This window comes from Schistocerca serialis, chromosome 8 (genome assembly GCF_023864345.2).
Source record: "Schistocerca serialis cubense isolate TAMUIC-IGC-003099 chromosome 8, iqSchSeri2.2, whole genome shotgun sequence".
NCBI lineage: Eukaryota > Metazoa > Arthropoda > Insecta > Orthoptera > Acrididae > Schistocerca > Schistocerca serialis.
Genome location: NC_064645.1, coordinates 572,721,397 through 572,740,674, shown reverse-complemented (window position 1 = coordinate 572,740,674; position 19,278 = coordinate 572,721,397). Strand labels below are relative to the sequence as shown.

The following is a 19,278-nucleotide window of genomic DNA, read 5'->3' as shown; positions in this document are numbered from 1 at the left end:
AATAGTGGTTTCCACACAGTTGCACTTCTCCAAAGCTGGAATGACATGTGGTACAAGGTCATGTCAATAATGTGTAGACATTGTGATGCAGCAGGCAGACCCTCTGAATGTATTCAGAAGAACTGACTGAGAATATACGTGCTTGTGAATCCACACGACAGAGTCACATATGGTGAGTGCTCAACGCACAGTTTAACAGACCCCACATTTGGCAATTCTGTCTATTGACTGCATCTTGTAGCATAAAATGTGCCTCGTCACTCCATAGAATATTGGTCAACCACATGTCATCAACTTTGATCCATCCCATAAACTGAAAAGCAAATTCGGAGTGTTGTAGGAGATCATAAGGTTTCAGTTGCTGCACCACCTGGATCTGTATGGATGCTGGAGTAAAATAGTCTGCAAAACTTTCCATACTGTTGACCATGGGAAGGACAGTTCTCGTGATACTGTATGGGCACAAGCACTAGCATTACCTGTGGCACATGCTGCATGGTCTGTTAACAGCAGTAGCAACCTTGTCATTAACTTCCATTATGGTTAGTCAAATGACAATGTGGATGTCATGCCATCTTACAAACTGTGTACATTGCCAGATTGGCACCAGGTGGGCACAATTGGAATAGAATACATGCAGAAACTGGTGAGCTGTCCCTCTCCATTTAGTGAAATTTTCTTATGGTGCAACTCGCTTATAAGGTAAAGTTCTTTCCCCAATTGTCAGTATTTAATTTTGTTCCCGAACAGCATCTGAAAGCGTCTTTGTAATTCATAGAGCAGCAACAAAATCTTTTATGCACCAGGTAAAGGAGCAGCTCACAAATTTAGGTGTGGTGAATGTGAATGTCCTCATCCAGGGATAGAATGAAGATCACCCATGGCCGGTAATACGGCTGAGGTGGTATTTGAATTTGAGCAGAGTACAAGAAATCTGATACTCTCGATTATGCTTTTAGGCCATTCTTTTAAAAATTTATAAATTAAGTCTGTGATACTAGAGCTTTTTACATGGGTGGCCCCAAAGTCTGCCTGTGAGTCCTGACAGTTTTGCCATGATCATGCAATGCAGGCTTCCACAGCTAGTATTTTCATTATTGGTGGTGTTTGGTTTTAAAGGGCTTTAGGCTATGGTCCAAGGCATTTTTCTTTGCCTGATTTGTCTCTCAGTGCTAGAGCCATCCTCAGAGGTTATAAGGACTCAGAAAGCATTACTAACTTAAACAAGCTCTGCAAGCTTAACTGTACTATATATATATCCACTCAATGGTCAGTTTATGCTATCACCAGAACCCTACCTAAGATGGTGGAGTCATGCTGACATGTGTTGCAGAGCTTGTAGTGATAGAGTTGGTGTCTTTGCTTTATTTTGCACTAAGTCCTGCAGCTTGTCCGATTCAATCCTCCTCTTTTTCTTCTAAAGATATTTTTGGGCTTATGAATGCCTGTGGCCTGTCTGTATAGCCTTGCACAGTAATGATTAGACTTGATGAATCCATAATATTGGAGAAACGAATTTGGTTGTTCCCTGGTACCAGTGCACTTTAAACTCTGTGTCAATACCATGTCTTCTTAGCATTCTGCTGATGTGACCAGTGACTGTTTTTACAAACAGGCTCTTTTTCACTGTAGCTCCAGATCTTTTAAGATGTTGTGCTGTAGGCAGAGAAATATACCTTGGACCATGACCTAGATCCCATAAAACAAAAATCACCAGTTTTATCATGTTTTATCTACCATATCAATTTAAAATTATGAATGCAAGATTTAATAGCTCTGGCACAAATGAGACAAACTTCATATGCTCAGATCCTCATAGTGCCCTTCAGAGTATTCAGTAAATTTACCCATTGAACAAAATGGTCCAGAATGATCTCCTTTTATAGCATCAAATGAAGATGGTATAATTCATCTGGGTCCTTCAGCATGTGGGTACATATCGAAATGAGCCAGCTGACAGTGCAGTCAGGAGTGCCAGTTCACTCTATCCCATACTACATTGTCTCGGCTTGGAAGAAAGTTTACGTGCCACTGTAAGGACAAATGACTGGAGATAAAAGGTACATCAGGTGAAGCCTACTACAAACCCACGGCAGGTACCATTTCTGTCCATGTGGTGGGCAGAATGACAGAAGCAAGACTTAGGGCTACGACACTGGCCTGAGACGCATGACCACATACTGCATGGAGAAGTAGCTCCAGTTCTTGGTACTCGTGGCATGCCAGTAGCAGTGCACTAAGTCTCCAATTTTTCCTTGGTTTCCTTTAATGCTTGCTCAGTGTGCAGATTCAATAACATCGGGGATAGGCTGCAACTGTGTCTCACCCTGTTCTCAATCACTGCTTCCCTTCCATGCCCCAGGACTGATATAACTACCATCTGGTTTCTATACACGTTGTAAATAGCCTTTCACTCTCTGTATTTTACCCCTGCTACCTTTAGAATTTCAAAGAATGTATTCCAGTCAAGTTTGTCAAAAGCTTCCTCTAAGTCTACAAATGCAGGTTTGCCTTCCAGAATGAATTTTCACTTCACAGTGGAGTGTTTGCTGATTTGAAACTTCCTGCCAGATTAAAACTGCTTGCCATACCGGGACTTGAACATGGGACCTTTGCCTTTCGCAAGCAAGTGCTTAATGACTGAGCTGTCCAAGAATAAGTCGTGCCCCTCCCTCACAGCATTACTTCTTCCAGAATTTTTTCTTTTCTTTTTTTCCTTGGATGTGCGTTTTTTAAATATCTGCTAAGATAATTTCCTTGGTTACTCTGTATTTCTCTGGAACCAAAACTGAGCATCCTGATGGTGGCTCCTATCAGTTTTTCCATTGTTCTGTAAAGAGATGGATGTAGCTATAATTGGAAGTGATTTACTTATCTCTGATTGTAAACACTCTTCAACAATTAAATTACAAACATCTCCCTAATAGTGTGTGCCATCCTCATTTATGCTGATGACAGTGCACATGAATCGAGGCCTGGCATCTACAATGGACTGGAAGTGCTGAGGGACCATCCATATCCACTACTGTTCAACCACTGCCAACAACTCACCAAGATTGGTCAGAGTTTGGTTCAGGATACACATTTCTCCACATTTGGAGTTCCAGATGTGCACATTCATTAATGCAAGGTGACCATGAAATCTTCCTCATAACTCTCTGGCATATTAAGGAAAGGTGAGGTTGGAATGTTGTCTTGCTGAAGCTGCAGGTGACTTGCCGCACACCGTAGGTGAACAACAGATGCTCACAATTGGACAGTAGGTTTGTGTGCCTGTCGTTCATCGGGGAGAGATGACGGCAGATGTATCAGATCGCACTTTACACCACTTGCGACTGTCCCTCATATGAGAGAAGCTCCTCCAACTGTCTGAACAGTGTCCTGTTGACAAGTAGGACCCATGCTTTATGCAGTGCTTTAGTACTGACAAACTTGTTTGTGTTTTATGACTTGTCAGTTGAAACAACGTTTCTCCGTTCTTTGGGTGTTTAGTGGCTCTGTTCCTTTTCCCACACTAATGTGCAGCAATGCTTTTTGTATCGTATAGAGAAAATGGATCAGGATGGTATAGTTATTTGCTGGTTGCTGTCGTCCAGCACAGCAAAGGCTATGAAATTGCTGTACTGTGACTCTTGTATCCAGTGTTGAAATCCATTATAGTTTACAGTGAGTCACCATCAGAACATTGTTACCATGACGGTTGACTCTGATGGAATCAGGATACTAACAATACTCCTTCACGTATTGTATTTATTGGTTCTGTTGTGTGCAAAAGTATCTTTTGCGTAAGATGCTGGACGTGTCAGGTTATAAGTACACTTCTGAAAGTGATTTCTAGGCATACTTATGTAAGGGTATAATAAAACACTTTATACATTAAGTATTTATATAAAGCACTTCGTAAATTTAAATATTCTTCAGTGGAGTAATATCAGTGATGCTGTGCATATGATTTTAGAAATTTTCCAAAAAGGTTTTGACCTCAGTAATAGCTTTTCTGTTTTCAGAAAGTACCTTTTTGGCACAGAGCAGTGTTGATTGGGGTGTATGTAAATTTTTGTTTTCTGTGGTAAAGTGATCATGTATGTAACAGTTTTTTTGCAGTTTGCAGTTTTTACCTATTACATTTATTTTAAGAATATAAGGGTTTCTGTAATGTATAAACATGCTAATGGAGGAATACCAAATATCTTAAACAGAGGTTTGCAAGAGTTTCTAGGTTTGCTCCAATCATGATTCTAATGGCCCCTTTTTTTAGTTTGAAATTACTATTCACTGTTTTAGAGTTTCCCCAAAAAGTGACTCTATATTTAAGGTGAGAATGGAAGTTGGCATGGCATGTGAAAACTTTAGTGCGTTTATGACATTGGAGACGGAGTTCCCTTTCTGCAGGTGCCCACAATTTGACCATGATCAAATGCTCTGCTATTGCTCATCATGCCTGTCTTGCACTCAGCATAATGCTTTTTTAAAATACTGTTAAGTGTTATATTTTCAAAACTGTGTGTGTGTGTGTGTGTGTGTGTGTGTGTGTTTTAATGATATAAAAGGTACATGTGAAAGTTAATGTAATAAGTCAGTGTGTGTTGGCTTGGCACTGTAAATTATCGTTCAGATTGGTACCCAATAATTTCAATGTACAGTTATTTATGTCACTTCTGAAACACATTTTAGGGTCATTCCACATCAAATCACCCAATAAAAAATAAATTTTACACCCACCTCCTTAGGTTTTTATGAAATTTGGCTCAAATGGTTCTAATACCATCCTGACAACACTTGCAAATTTTTTTTGCTGTATCTCTTATAGTTTTTTTTAATAAATTTTTTAAGTTTTTATGTTTTGCGTTTTCCGAACCTTCCGCAATGGTAAATTTAATTTGTATTCAAAACTTTGAAATTGCTTATCTTAAAAACTCTTCTAGCTAACATCATGAATTTTTGCAGCAAGTTTATTTATTATACATATTTGAAGATAAAAATGATACTATTAAAATATATTAATATTTTCTATGAAAAAAAATATATATATGTATTTTTTTTCTTTTCTTTTTTTTTTAACGGATATTTTGTTTTATAAGAATTGCAATATCTAGAGTCTCAGACCTGATAGAATGCTCAAATTTGTTTTAATTTAGTCTTAAACATATAGGCTACTTGATAAAACAAAAATAATGATGGCTTTTTAACATGTTTATTAATTATAGTAGATTACATTAAAATTATGTAAAAAGATATTGTACTTACGACACTTATGTATAACCCAACTGATTGCTTGAAACATTGAATGTTTTGAGTAATTTTGTCCTTTTAATAAACATTAATGCTGATTCAACTTGTTTTTCCACTTCATCCAAGAGCTTTCAGTTCTTTTGATACAGTCTTTATTGAAGTAATACATTCTTCCAGTGCCGCCTGATTGAGGTGCGTCTACTACAGAGACTATGTGCTCCAAAGGCACTATGCAAGAATCTTCTCTTTCAGGCCAATAAAATGATGCAGCTGGTCCTGAAGGATGTGGCTAGCACACTGGACTCGCATTCGGGAGGACGACGGTTCAATCCCGCGTCCGGCCATCCTGATTTAGGATTTCCGTGATTTCCCTAAATCACTCCAGGCAAATGCCGGGATGGTTCCTTTGAAAGGGCACGGCTGACTTCCTTCTCCGTCCTTCCCTAACCCGATGAGACCGATGACCTCGCTGTTTGGTCTCTTCCCCCAAACCAACCAACCAACCTGAAGGATGTAGAAATAGAATTTCTGCATCTTCTTCATCATTGAATATTGTTTTTACCAGTCCAAAGTACCAGTTACCATCATAATTTACAGCCACATAGCTATTTATGGATGGTTCAACACGAACCCAATCAGAAGATGAATGGAAAGAAAAGAGTAAGGAGGGTTTTACACTATCTGTTGGTTGGTTGGTTTGGGGAAGGAGACCAGACAGCGAGGTCATCGGTCTCATCGGATTAGGGAAGGACGGTGAAGGAATTCGGCCGTGCCCTTTCAAAGGAACCATCCCGGCATCTGCCTGGAGCGATTTTAGGGAAATCACGGAAAACCTAAATCAGGATGGCCGGATGCGGGATTGAACCGTCGTCCTCCCGAATGCGAGTCCAGTGTCTAACCACTGCGCCACCTCGCTCGGTTTTACACTATCTGTAGTCCTTCTAATTTCAAGGTTGGTTGTTGCAAGTGGTTTGAAGTTATGAAAACTTGTTGTTCCAGGAATGGTTCGGGTTGCTGAAAAACGGTTTTCTAGTTTTAACCGTAGCAAATCAGCTTCTTTTTTGTCAATAAAGTGAAAATGAACACACATTGATTACTGTCATTATTTGTTCTTTGTCTGAAAGCTGTAGACCAGCTTTCCTTAAAATTCTTTTAATAGTTCCTCCTAGGCCATCACAAATTGACTTCCCATGACTTGTTTCAAAAAAACAGTGTTGGGCCTTCAAATTAAAGTCTCTCAAGTGTTCAGTCAGATTTTTAAAACTGTTTCTATTTTTGTACTGCCCAGCACAACCATCTGTAAAGTAGTGAACTGAGTCAATGTCAGTATGATGTGATGACAGACACTTTGTAATTTCTTTTTGTACAAAGTTAACAAAACCAGTATCATGTTCTTGGTCATCACTAATAAAACATTGGTTGGAAACAAAAACATTGTTTTCCTCATTTCTTAGAAAAACTCCAACTGGGTGTAGAGTACAACCACGTCTATTCCAGTGGTAACTTTGGATCTCATTTTGTACAACGAAGGAATAATTTTCACTGAAACCCATCACAATAATTGCTATTTTGGGTGGTGGGTCTTCTTTCAATCTTTTAAAGGCTGCTGATTGGGATTTTGCTATAAACGAGTGCGGGGTGAGCTTTTCCAATGACCTAACCAATAAAGAAATGTAGTCTTCAACACTGATAAGACTGTTTGATCATTTCTGCCCTGTCTGTGTTAACCCACTGACTGATTACAATTTCTTCTTCTAAATCATGATCTTCACTTAGTTTTTCAGATAAGTACTCAGTTAGTGCAGTATTTGCAGTACAGCTGTCGCAATGACGTAGCATGCAGTTTTGGTTTTCCGTGTTGCACACAAGCATCTTAATTAGGTCTTTATAAGATTCTTCAATTTTCACAGCATCCAGTAATAGTTTAACATTCTGGTGGATACTGCATACACATACAGTGTGTGTGCCTGCAGCACCAGCAAGGATACACCATTTAGGTCTGAAGAAACAAAATTTTGAAAATCCTACTTCTACCTCGGGATTCTCCCATTAGAAAGAATAATAGAGTTCTCTCAAGTTACACAAAATGAGTCTTTTTTGCATGTACACATTTTTTTTGAACACTTACTTTGTCTTTTGTTCCAGGTAGCACTCTGGAACTTTCATCCTTTTCATAAAAATCTGTTACAAGTCTTACTGCATTTTCAGAAAGAGTTTTACCTTTTTTTGGACCAGGAGTTTCCAAAATACCCTTTTCAGATTTTAGCTTTCTAGCTTGTCGCACCATGTACTCACTTACATTAAATTCTTTCATGACTTTATTTTGACTCCAAGAATCTGGAGCCAAGGTCAGAATCTGGATTTTTCTAGACCTCCCAACAGATGAAATCTTCTCTTTCATAAGAGAAATCATTACATCAAAATCCTTTAATTCAACCATGACTTCATTATCTGTTTCACTTTCATTGACTTCAACTCTTTATTTTTCCTCACAAAAGTTACGGCATGTTGAACAAAACTTTTGTCCAGGTTTTATGCTAATATTTTTTGTCAGTAATTGTTTAGAAAGATCCAAGCCTACACTTCTCAACGATTTTTTGATGGGCTTTTTGCGTTTTTTTAGTGGGTCTGCACATGTTGTTTGATACTTTTCAAAAACATTTAAAAAGTAGTAGCTGTGGTATGAACATATATTCTTAAATTCACACAGATTAATTCCAGATCATAAGTGGATCAAATCTCTTTCTTCCTCGCTCAATTCAGATACCGGCTGTAACTGTTTTGAAGGTATGTAGGTTGTTTGGAAACAGTCAGATTTTTAAAATAACCCTACGCTACAGGTTTGAATATCTGACATACTGATTTCACTTTTGGTCTGATTACTGTTCTGGTTACTTTTATAGGATATTGGAAAAGAATCTCTGTAAACTAAGTAACAGTACTTACTGAAAGTTCGAATAAACTTAATAAAATACTATCCAAGCACTATTTAACACTGTAATAATTTTTTACTTCAAAACACAGGAGTAACAAAACAAAATCCAAGCGTACATTGTTACTCGAAGAAGACAAAAACTTATTTTCGGTGTATAAGTCACTTGGTACTTTTTATTTTTAAAATATAATTAATATTATTTTAAAAATTTGATAACTATTAAACAGGTTAAAAAGCCAACATAATTTTTCTTTTATCTAATAGCCTATACAATTACGAGTATTTTAAAACAAATTTGAGCTTTCTATCAGGTCTGAGACTCTAGATATTGCAGTTCTTGTAAAACTAAACATCCGTTAGCTAAAAAAAACCTTGTAAATTTTTATTCATTTGGAAGGTTTTAATACATCTTTATGGTAATTTTTTTTTAACATTTAGATATAATACACAAACTTATTCCAAAATTTCATACTGATATCTTGAGTATTCCTTAATATACAATTTTTTTTAGTTGTGAGGACACATTTAAGTTACGATTTCCGACTGCTGAAACAACGCCAAATCTAAAAACTTTAAAAATTTATAAAAAAAACCTATAAGAGATAGAGCAAAAAAATTTTACAAGTGCTTTCAGGATGATAAAAGAAGTAATTGTACCAAGTTTCATCAAAATCTGACATGGTTGGTGTCAAGGCCTGGGTGACTTGACATGGAATGACCCTTTATTTAGTTTTTTGCTCAAGACTTTTTGCTTCATTCATGAATTGTTTTATTTGTACTTGGGTTTTCCCATTTTTGATAACAGACTGAAGAGTCTTAACAATACTTTTGGTAGTGAAATTTATCTGTTGGGCACTATCTGTCCTGTGAATTGGGTAGACATTTCTCTTCCTGGACAAGATATTGTAAACCTACTACTTAACCACCCATGTCCGTGCTATTGCTTAATTTGCCATTGTTTGTTGTGGGAAAATCAGGCTCCAAATTCTTAAGAAATAAATTAAATTCATTGTTAACTACTTTATAAATCTGTTGCTAGTGTTGTTCTAACTCATTTTATCTGGACGCAATGGCTGAATCATTGGCTACATTTCTGTCGTATGCTGTTTTTCTTTTATTATCGGAATGTAACTATGACCTTACTTCATTCTTGAGATTTTATAGTTATGGTCAGATAAATTGTTGTGACTTCTCTTTCATCTAAATCATTGACATTATGTACCCATAAGAACAACTGTCAATGACTGATGCATTATAATATTCAGTCCTTATTGTAAACTTTACTGTGGAAAATTATCCAAAACCAGCAACCAATCACTGCATCTGACAGTACTATTGGACAGAAAAATGAACTAAAGTCACCATAAATGATGAGTCTGCAACTAACCTTTCAACATTGTCTCTAACAGCTTGACAGGATATTTCCTGCTGGCTGCTTCTAGTGTTCCAGTACTGCTAGTGTATTCGTGTATCTGTATCAGTGGTTGTGCCACAGCATTTGAAGAACTGTACAACACAATATTCATGTGTGCCCAATGGCTGGAAGTAAAAAAGAATAAGCTGCTGTCAATGAAACACAATAATGATGATGCACCAGATAGATGGTCATCCACATTGTCAGGTGGTATGTGTAACAAAAATTCCAATGAGGCCATATAAGGGATGTGAGCAGGTTCCATTCATTGTCTAAACTGGAGATTTTGAGAAATGCATCAAGAAATTGTTTATTGAATAGTATTTTTACCATTTCTTGAAATGAGGATTCACTCTGTTTTCAGTTCCTAATTGGTTCAAGTTGTAACCTAATTGTACGTAAATATATAATTCTTAACATTAACTGAATTTTCTATTAGATCTCAACAGAACACGAATATGTTACTAAAAAGAAACACTTTCCTGGTGTTCAACAAAATATTAATTATTTGATCATGAATTGGCCCTCAGCTTTTTAAGCCGACAGTGAAGCTGAAAGCTGGTTCATGATAAAATAAATAATATTTTGCAGAACAACATGAAACTGTTTGCTTTTTAATGCCATCAACATTAGCCTGACAGTGGGATAGGAAGCTGAAAGCAAATTCACAATCAAATTAATAATATTTCACAGAATATGGTGAAAGTGTCTACTTTTGCTGAGGCGTTTGTAATTTCTTGTTACCTTACATTTCTCGTTGGCCACACAAAAAAAAAGTTCATTGCTGGTGTTACTTTTTCAACCTTCATCTATGTTGCAGATGTCATAACAGCCAGTACAACAAAGGACATGTTCCTGCGAAAGATGGCAGCATGCAGGGTAGGTTAATCATGGGAACTATTCTCCCAGTTTACATATTGAATGCTTTCATTCCCTCATTTAGTGTGCTCAGTCTATACTCACATCAGGTTTTCTGTGTTGTAGAATGTGGCAACAGTACGCTTGAAGAGCATCAGCCAAGTAACACAGGGCCACAGGATAGTAGCAAATGCTTAGGAACAGTGGCCACTGGAGCTGTGGCTGATCAAAAGTTACTGGATATAGATGTGGGCGCATGCTCCAATGGTGATAAGGTGCACATATCATCAGATGTTATACTTAGCCAAGAAACAGATGTGCATGGTGACTCATTAAATGGAACTGCTACATCATCTGACCATTTGTCTCCCAATCTCCATAATTCTGCTGTGGTGGAAGAAAAAGAAAATTTCCATTGTGTTAAACTTATCGATCAGCCTGTGACTGCCAGTGTATCCTCTGAGGTAACTAAGATGGATTTGTATGTAGATATAAGTTTTGTGTGTGTGTGTGTGTGTGTGTGTGTGTGTGTGTGTGTGTGTATGCGCGCGCGCACACACACACACACACACACACACACACACACACACACACACACATTCAAACTATTATAACTGTCCAAAGAAACTGGGCAAGCAATTGACATGCAGGATGCAGGAAACTCCAGATAATTCAGGATAATGGGGGCAAAGGCCGCACAGATAATTCGAAACACACATTTTTCCAGAAACAGCTATTGACTGTATTTGCACATTTGGAAGCTCCCTGCATTATGTACACTTCACTTGCCAGAAACTGACAACTTATTTATAAAATTACACATAAGAATGTAAAATACACTTTGCTTCATATTACTTGCATTCACTTCAGTTTCAGGAAATAATTGTCAATCTCTTTTCTATCCCCCCCCCTTACAGTGGTTCTCATTTTCTGGAGAGTTATTGGATTTTTTTCCATCATACTCAAACAACAGATCAGTACATTTTAGTGGCCCAGTGTGCATGATAGCAGGCTTTTAAATATCCTTGTCATCACTCACTCCCTCTACTGAGGAATACACTACACAATTTATATAGACAGCAACCTCCTGATGATCAGGGTTTGGATACAGGACCACATCAGCAATGAAATTAGAATCGTATGCTTAATTGTGTACTTTAAACGAAACAATGTCATTTTCATCACTATAACAAACATTTCAGACTTTAAAAAACATCGCTGAACTATGCATTCAGATCATTGTTGTATTACATAGGTGATGTAGAAGTCCTAAATGTATGTTTGAGTATCAATACTTCACACTTGCAGTACAATTTGAAATTGCATTCTAGCAACAAGTAGTTCAGAACCTCTTCCCTCAACCCCTCCCCCCTTCCCTGTTGTGTCTTTTCTGGGCTCTGTAGAGTTAAAGCTTGAAAGCCAAACAGCTGATGTATACCTGCTGCATTTTTTTCTAGCATTGTAATTCAAGTAGTCTTCAGAAAAGGTGAGTTTTCAGAAATGTTCCCAATTCCATTGGTGCAGGGACTATGAAGAACTTTTTGTTATCCTCTACATAACCCTAAAATATGATGGTGTATGGCTTTAATTGCTTTGCCATATTGTCATATATAACTTGTGGATGACAAAGCCACGCGAGATTAGCCAAGCGGTCTAAGGTGCTGCAGTCATGGACTGTGCAGCTGGTTCCGGCGGAGGTTTGAGTCCTCCTTCGGGCATGGGTGTGTGTGTGTTTGTCCTTAGGATAATTTAGGTTAAATAGTGTGTAAGCTTAGGGACTGATGACCTTAGCAGTTAAGTCCCATAAGATTTCACACACATTTGTGGATGACAAGTGTGAGCTAAGAGCAGAACCCAGTTATCTGTTTCTGTGAGTTGTGAACATACACTGTGAAATCAAAAGTATCCGGACACCCCACAAAAACATATGTTTTTCATATTAGGTGCATTGTGCTGCCACTTTCTGCCAGGTATTCCATATCAGTGACCTCAGTAGTCATTAGACATCGTGAGAGAACAGAATGGGGTGCTCCGCAGAACTCACGGACTTCGAACGTGGTCAGGTGATTGGGTGTCACTTGTGTCATACGTCTGTACGTGAGAATTCCACACTCCTAAACATCCCTAGGTTCACTGGTTCTGATGTCACAGTGAAATGGAAATATGAAGTGACACATACAGCACAAAAGTGTACGGGCCGACCTCATCTATTGACTGACAGATCACCAACAGTTGAAAAGGGTCGTAATGTGTAATAGGCAGACATCTATCCAGATCATCACACAGGAACTCCAAACAGCATAAGTATCCACTGCAAGTACTAAAACAGTTAGGTGGGAGGTGAGAAATCTTGGATTTCATGATCGAGCGGCTGCTCATAAGCCACACATCACACTGGTAAATGCCAAACAATGCCTCGCTTGGCATAAGGAGCATAAAAATTGGATGATTGAACAGTGGAAGAACGATGTGTGGAGTAACGAATCATGGTACACAGTGTGACAATCAGATGGCATGGTGTGAGTATGGCGAATGCCTGGTGAACGTCATCTGCCAGCCAGTGTAGTGCCAACAGTAAAATTCGGAGGTGGTTTGGTTACACAGGAATAACATCCCTGTAATGGACTGGCCTGCACAGAGTACTGACCCGAATCCTATAGAACACCTTTGGGATGTTTTGGAACGTCGACTTCATGCCAAGCCTCATCTATCGACATTGATACCTCTCCTCAGTGCAGCACTCCATGAAAAATGGGCTGCCACTCCCCAAGAAACCTTCCAGCACATGACTGAATGTATGCCTGCGAGAGTGGAAGCTGTCATCAAGGCCAAGGGTGGGCCAACACCGTATTGAATTCCAGCATTACCGAAGGAGGGCGCCACGAACTTGTAAGTCATTTTCAGCCAGGTGTCCGGATACTTTTAATTACATAGTGTAAGTGTTCAGAAAATATATCACTTTCAGTGCTGAATATTCTACTTCATCTTAATACAATACAGTGATTTGAGACACAGTGTGCTGCCCTCAAATTTGTTACAAAACTTATTGCAAAACCTACAAGTTTATTGTGCTTCTTTAATAATAAAAATTTCCATTTGCATATATCTTCTGTGTTCCTCTGCTGGGATTTGCGGATTTTACTTCACACAAATGTCACTTGCTTGCTGCCCAATAAAGAGCAATATGGATAAAATTTACTTCTTCCATGACTTCACTGTGATTGTTGGTGAATGAGACAACCAACCACAAATACTTTTAAAATGCTTTGCATCAATGCCACAAATGGTTTTGGGCCATTGTGCCTATCTTCTGATGGCTAAAGTTTATGATTATATTGATTATGTTGGTCAGCAGCATGTCATCTGCTTCTGCACTGCACAAGAATTGTTAATAGAGGTTGTTTATAAATGAATATTGGGGTTTTAATGCTTTACAATATTTATTATATTAAACTTACAGTTATAAATGATATGTCAAATGAAAGAGCAACTCAAACAGTTTTACCAAGAACCTTATAAATGTTCATTGTGAGCACCATTTGTCACATGGCACACATCAAGTCTACAGCCGAGTTCTTCCCAAACATTGATAAATGCTCTTCAGTGATTGTAGCAATAGCTGCTTCAATCCGATTTCTTAATTCAGGGAGGTCTGCTACTAGCAGAGGCACGTACACATGATCCTTGATGAAGCCCCAAAGGAAAAAATCGCATTGCATTAGGTCGGGTGAACGTGGAGGCCATGCAAAGCAAGCCCTGTCATTTGGCCCCATGCGTCCTATCCAGCGCTTCGGTACAGTGAAGTTAATCTAATCGCATGCTTTGCTACGCCAATGAGGTGGCGCATAATCTTGCTGGAAAATGAAGTTCTCTGGCTCATCTTCACCCTGAATTAAGAAACCAGATTGAAGCAGCTGTTGCTACAATCACTGAAGACACAATTATCAACATTTGGGAAGAACTCGGCTATAGACTTGATGTGTGCCATGTGACAAATGGTGCTCACATTGAACATTTATAAGGTTCTTGGTAAAACTGTTTGAGTTGCTTTTTCAGTTGACATATCATTTAGAACTGTATGTTTAATATAATAAATATTATAAATCGTTAAAACCCCGATATTCATTGATAAACACCCTGTATTTAGTGGCACTTCATAAATTGTTTTGATAGTGAAACATGCTAATGTGCCTGCATTTTTTTAAGTATAAGGTGAAATTGTTGTATATACTTATATATGGTGCTTTGTCTTGCTACAGTCATTATAGTTTTCCAGGACAACGTATGAGCCATCACAGTGCAAACAGCACACACGTTCTACTTAAACCTTTGTGACATACAAACACTTCATAAAATTCTTCATGTCAGTTTGAGTTACATGCATGGGCTTTACAGTCAATGTTTTTGTTTATAATGCAAAGAGCTTACACTAAGCAAAGGTATCATTCATTTCTGTTGAGTAAAGATCTAAACTAAGGAAAGAAAATATATAGGAGGCACAACATGTTATTAGCATAAAAATGCTTATACTCAGAGAGGTAATGTATTATTGACATATATTCACACCCTCCATTCACCACAACACATTCTAAATGAGCAACTGGAGTTAGCTAACAAACAGTTTCTCTTCAAATAAATTAAAACATCATGGACACGCAGCAGTCAGGAATCTGAGCGAGAATTTCCTCACTGCAATAGAAAAACAGCTACACTACATAACATGCTAACAGCTACTACAGAAGGAAAGGAACAGGGATCAAACACAACACAATAAACACTAAGAGTAGCTTAGTGCCAAATATTTTTAAGTTTTAACATTATGTACAACATGCTATAACAATAATTTTCAGATATTTTTATTTGAAATAATCTCTTTATGAAGTCAGCATGAAGTTAATTGTATCAAAACCCTAATATTGAACAGATGTGTTATCTTCACCTTTTTAATTGCATATTACTGACAACTAAACTATAAACTGTAATGACCATCAAAAGTTCAGCATTTATGTATACATATATATCTAATTTATAGTATGCAATCTTGTAGCTTTATAATGTTTCATTAAAATTTCTACTGCCAGTTGGTTTAAAAAAGCTCCCGAGGAAACTTGTTCTATAATGATTCAATAATAAATTCATTTTTAGAGTTTAAGCATCTTTATGTTAATAACAAGTTGTATCATCCACACATTTTCCTTGCTTAGTTTACGTCTTTGCTCAATAGGAAATGCATGGTACCTTTGTTTAGTGGGTGCTCTTTGCACTATAAACAAAAGCATCGAATGTAAAGCACATGTTTGTAGCTCAAACTGTTGTGAAGCATATTATGAAATGTTTTTGTGCCACAAAGATTTATTTTCAACGTATGTGCTGTTTGCACTGACACAGTTTATGCATCATAAAGACCTTAGCAAGACAAAGTGCCATCCACTGGAATCTAAGTAACTGTGTACAGCTGTTTCACTCTAAAAATTAAATAAATGTAGGCACATAAACATTTTTTTCCCCTATTGAAACAACTTATAAAGTGGTGCTCAATATTCCAGTATACCTGTGCAATGCAGAAGTGGACAACATGTTGTTGACCAAGACATCAATGTATTCAGAAGTGTTAGCCATCTGGAGAGAGGTATGATAGCCTGAAACCTGTCATGGCATTGAATTAAAGCATTTTAAAAGCATTTGTGTTGCATTATTCACCAACAGTCATTGACAGCTGCAGAGTTCATAAGATCCAGCAGGAATAAATAGCATTCACCCTGATTGCTTAGTCACATTCTGCTGTTGCGATCCAACTAAGTGATTTGTGTTCATTAGGACAAGTGTGATTGCGACAGATGGGGAATGAGTTACAACATTAACTTTGTACCTGAAGAGCTTTTCCTCTATCTGTTTATAGATTAGACAATGGATAATGTGTGATGGAATAATGATATGAAATAGGATAGATTGCTACTCACTGCATAGAGGAGGCATTGAGAAGCAGAGAGGTGCATTTGAAAAGTAGTGTGTTTGCTCAATGCCTACTCTACGTAATGAGTAGTACTATATCTTAATTCTTGTTATTTACACACTGGTGAGCAACACTTCTGCGTGATGTGTCACTGCCAAGTAATATAACTCAAAGAAATGTGGACCATTGTTGTTGTTGTTGTTGTTGTTGTTGTTGTTGTGGTCTTCAGTCCAGAGACTGGTTTGATGCAGCTCTCCATGCTACTCTATCCTGTGCAAGCTTCATCATCTCCCAGTACCTACTGCAACCTACATCCTTCTGAATCTGTTTAGTGCATTCATCTCTTGGTCTCCCTCTATGATTTTTACCCTCCACGCTGCCCTCCAACACTAAAATGGTGATCCCTTGATGCATCAGAACATGTCCTACCAACCGGTCCTTTCTTCTTGTCAAGTTGTGCCACAAACTCGTCTTCTCCCCAATTCTATCCAATATCTCCTCATTAGTTAACTGATCTACCCATCTAATCTTCAGCATTCTTTTGTAGCACCACATTTCAAAAGCTTCTGTTCTCTTCTTGTCTAAGCTATTTATCGTCCATGTTTCACTTCCATACATGGCTACACTCCATACAAATACTTTCAGAAACGACTTCCTGACGCTTAAATCTATACTCAATATAACAAATTTCTCTTCTTTGGAAACGCTTTCCTTGCCATTGCCAGTCTACATTTTATATCCTCTCTACTTCGACCATCATCAGTTATTTTGCTCCCCAAATAGCAGAACTCCTTTACTACTTTAAGTGTCTCATTTCCTAATCTAATTCCCTCAGCATCACCTGACTTAATTGGACTACATTCCATTATCCTCGTTTTGCTTTTGTTGGTGTTAATCTTATATCCTCCTTTAAAGACACTGTCCATTCCATTCAACTGCTCTTCCAAGTCCTTTGCTGTCTCTGATAGAATTACAATGTTATCGGCAAACCTCAAAGTTTTTATTTCTTCTCCATGGATTTTAATACCTACTCCGAATTTTTCTTTTGTTTCCTTTACTGCTTGCTCAATATACAGATTGAATTACATTGGGGAGAGGCTACAACCCTGTCTCACTCCCTCCCCAACCACTGCTCCCTTTCATGTCCCTCAACTCTTAAGACTGCCATTTGATTTCTGTACAAATTGTAAATAGCCTTTCGCTCCCTGTATTTTACCTCACGTTATTTATAAGTGGACCATATGTAGAAAGAACTGCTACAATACTCTACACAGTATGCTCAATACACAATGAGGTGAGTGGAAGTGACACTTTTATTCAGAGACAGTAATTACAAAGAATCTCCACGATTCATGATGGTCCCCTGGACGTTACAAAAGGCGGGTCATAGTCCTTAATATGGTATTTGATCACCACAGATGGCACTGTGTGCTCTGCAGTATGCTCTCATATTGACCACAAGGTGTTGAGGAGTTCTTATGGTACAGCATTCCATTCCCCTGCCAGCGTGGTTGAACTACTGGATTGTCTTTGGTGCATTTGGATGTGCTGCACTATGTCTCCCCAGTACATCCCACACGTGCTCAATTGGATTTAAGTCAGGTGAGCGGGCAGTCCTACCCATTTGCCAAATATTCTCTCATCCCAGGAGATCCTCCACCTCCCATGTTCGATGCGGTCACACCTTGTCTTCCATAAAAATGAAGTCAAGGGTGAACGTACCCCTAAATAGATGGATGTGGGGAAGTAGTGCATGTAGCGTAATGTTGACTGGTGAGTGTACTATGTTCAAAGATTTTGGGATCAGTACGACTATGCAACGTTATACCTCCATAACACGTGGACTACCAAAGTGATCATGTTCAATAGTATTGGACATACCCTCATAAGACAAAAGGTGGTAAGACGTAATGCACTTAGGAATGTTATCGAAGGGGATATGGTGTTGGGAGGCATACTGTTGCATGGGTTTACTGGCCTCCAAATCTTTGAAAACAATACACGCACTGGTCAATGTTATTGTGACACTGTAAGGGTTCCCAATGTGTGTCTTTTCAGGTTGTATTCAGCATTGGCTTCATTGTTGTGGGTGACATGATGCAACTGCATCAAACAATGCAGGTGAAGGAGCTCTTGGAACAAGAGGATATTCAGTGAATGGACTGGCCTGCCTGTTCCCCCGACTTAAATCCCACCGATCATATGTGGGATGCCTTTGGGGAGACATATTGCAGCAAATCCACTTGCACTGACTATCCAGTGGTTGCCAACATGCTGGTGGAGTAATGGAATGCCCTACCACAAGGACTCGTTACCAACCTTGTGGTCAGCACAGGGGCACATTGCAGAACTCCATGATGATCACAGGCTATATTAAGAACTATGTGCTGCCTTTTGTAATGTCCAGGGAACTACCATGAATCACAGAGACTTAAATGTAATTCTTGTCGTTGTTATTTCCATTCATCTCATTACGTATTTCTTTGTTACATTCTGTACTATACTGTAGCAGTTCTTTCTATGTGTGGCCAAGTTTCATCAGACTGTGTTACTTGGCAGTGACAAGTCATGTGAAAGTTACATTTTTCTGTAAGTATTGCGCACCAGTGTAGATTAGATACATTTTTTGTTGTTGTTGTCACAGTTCCATAGTGAGAGGAGATACACAATGATGTAGAAGGTGGTGTAAAACAAGAATACATGGTAGATAAATTTTTTGTTAAAAAAAAGAGAGAGATGCTGATGTTCCTCCCACATATCCTAAGTGAAGTGGTCGTCATGGGTGTGGAATAAATCAACATATCTTTTCATTTAGTAGGTAATAACAAACTTGTCACAGAAAGTTGTAAAATTACACCAAGGTGCATATGATAATTATTATCAGTT

At 38.2% G+C, this 19,278-nt stretch overlaps 1 protein-coding gene across 1 annotated transcript in view; it reads left to right on the top strand.

The window, feature by feature from the left end:
- The window catches only part of LOC126417128 (uncharacterized), a 319,349-nt gene that overhangs the window by 97,950 nt on the left and 202,121 nt on the right, over positions 1 to 19,278 (top strand). The window contains exon 9 of the mRNA XM_050085024.1: positions 10,402 to 10,903. Within this exon, the coding sequence (XP_049940981.1) occupies positions 10,402 to 10,903 (502 nt within the window). The remainder of the gene's footprint in view (positions 1 to 10,401; positions 10,904 to 19,278) is intronic.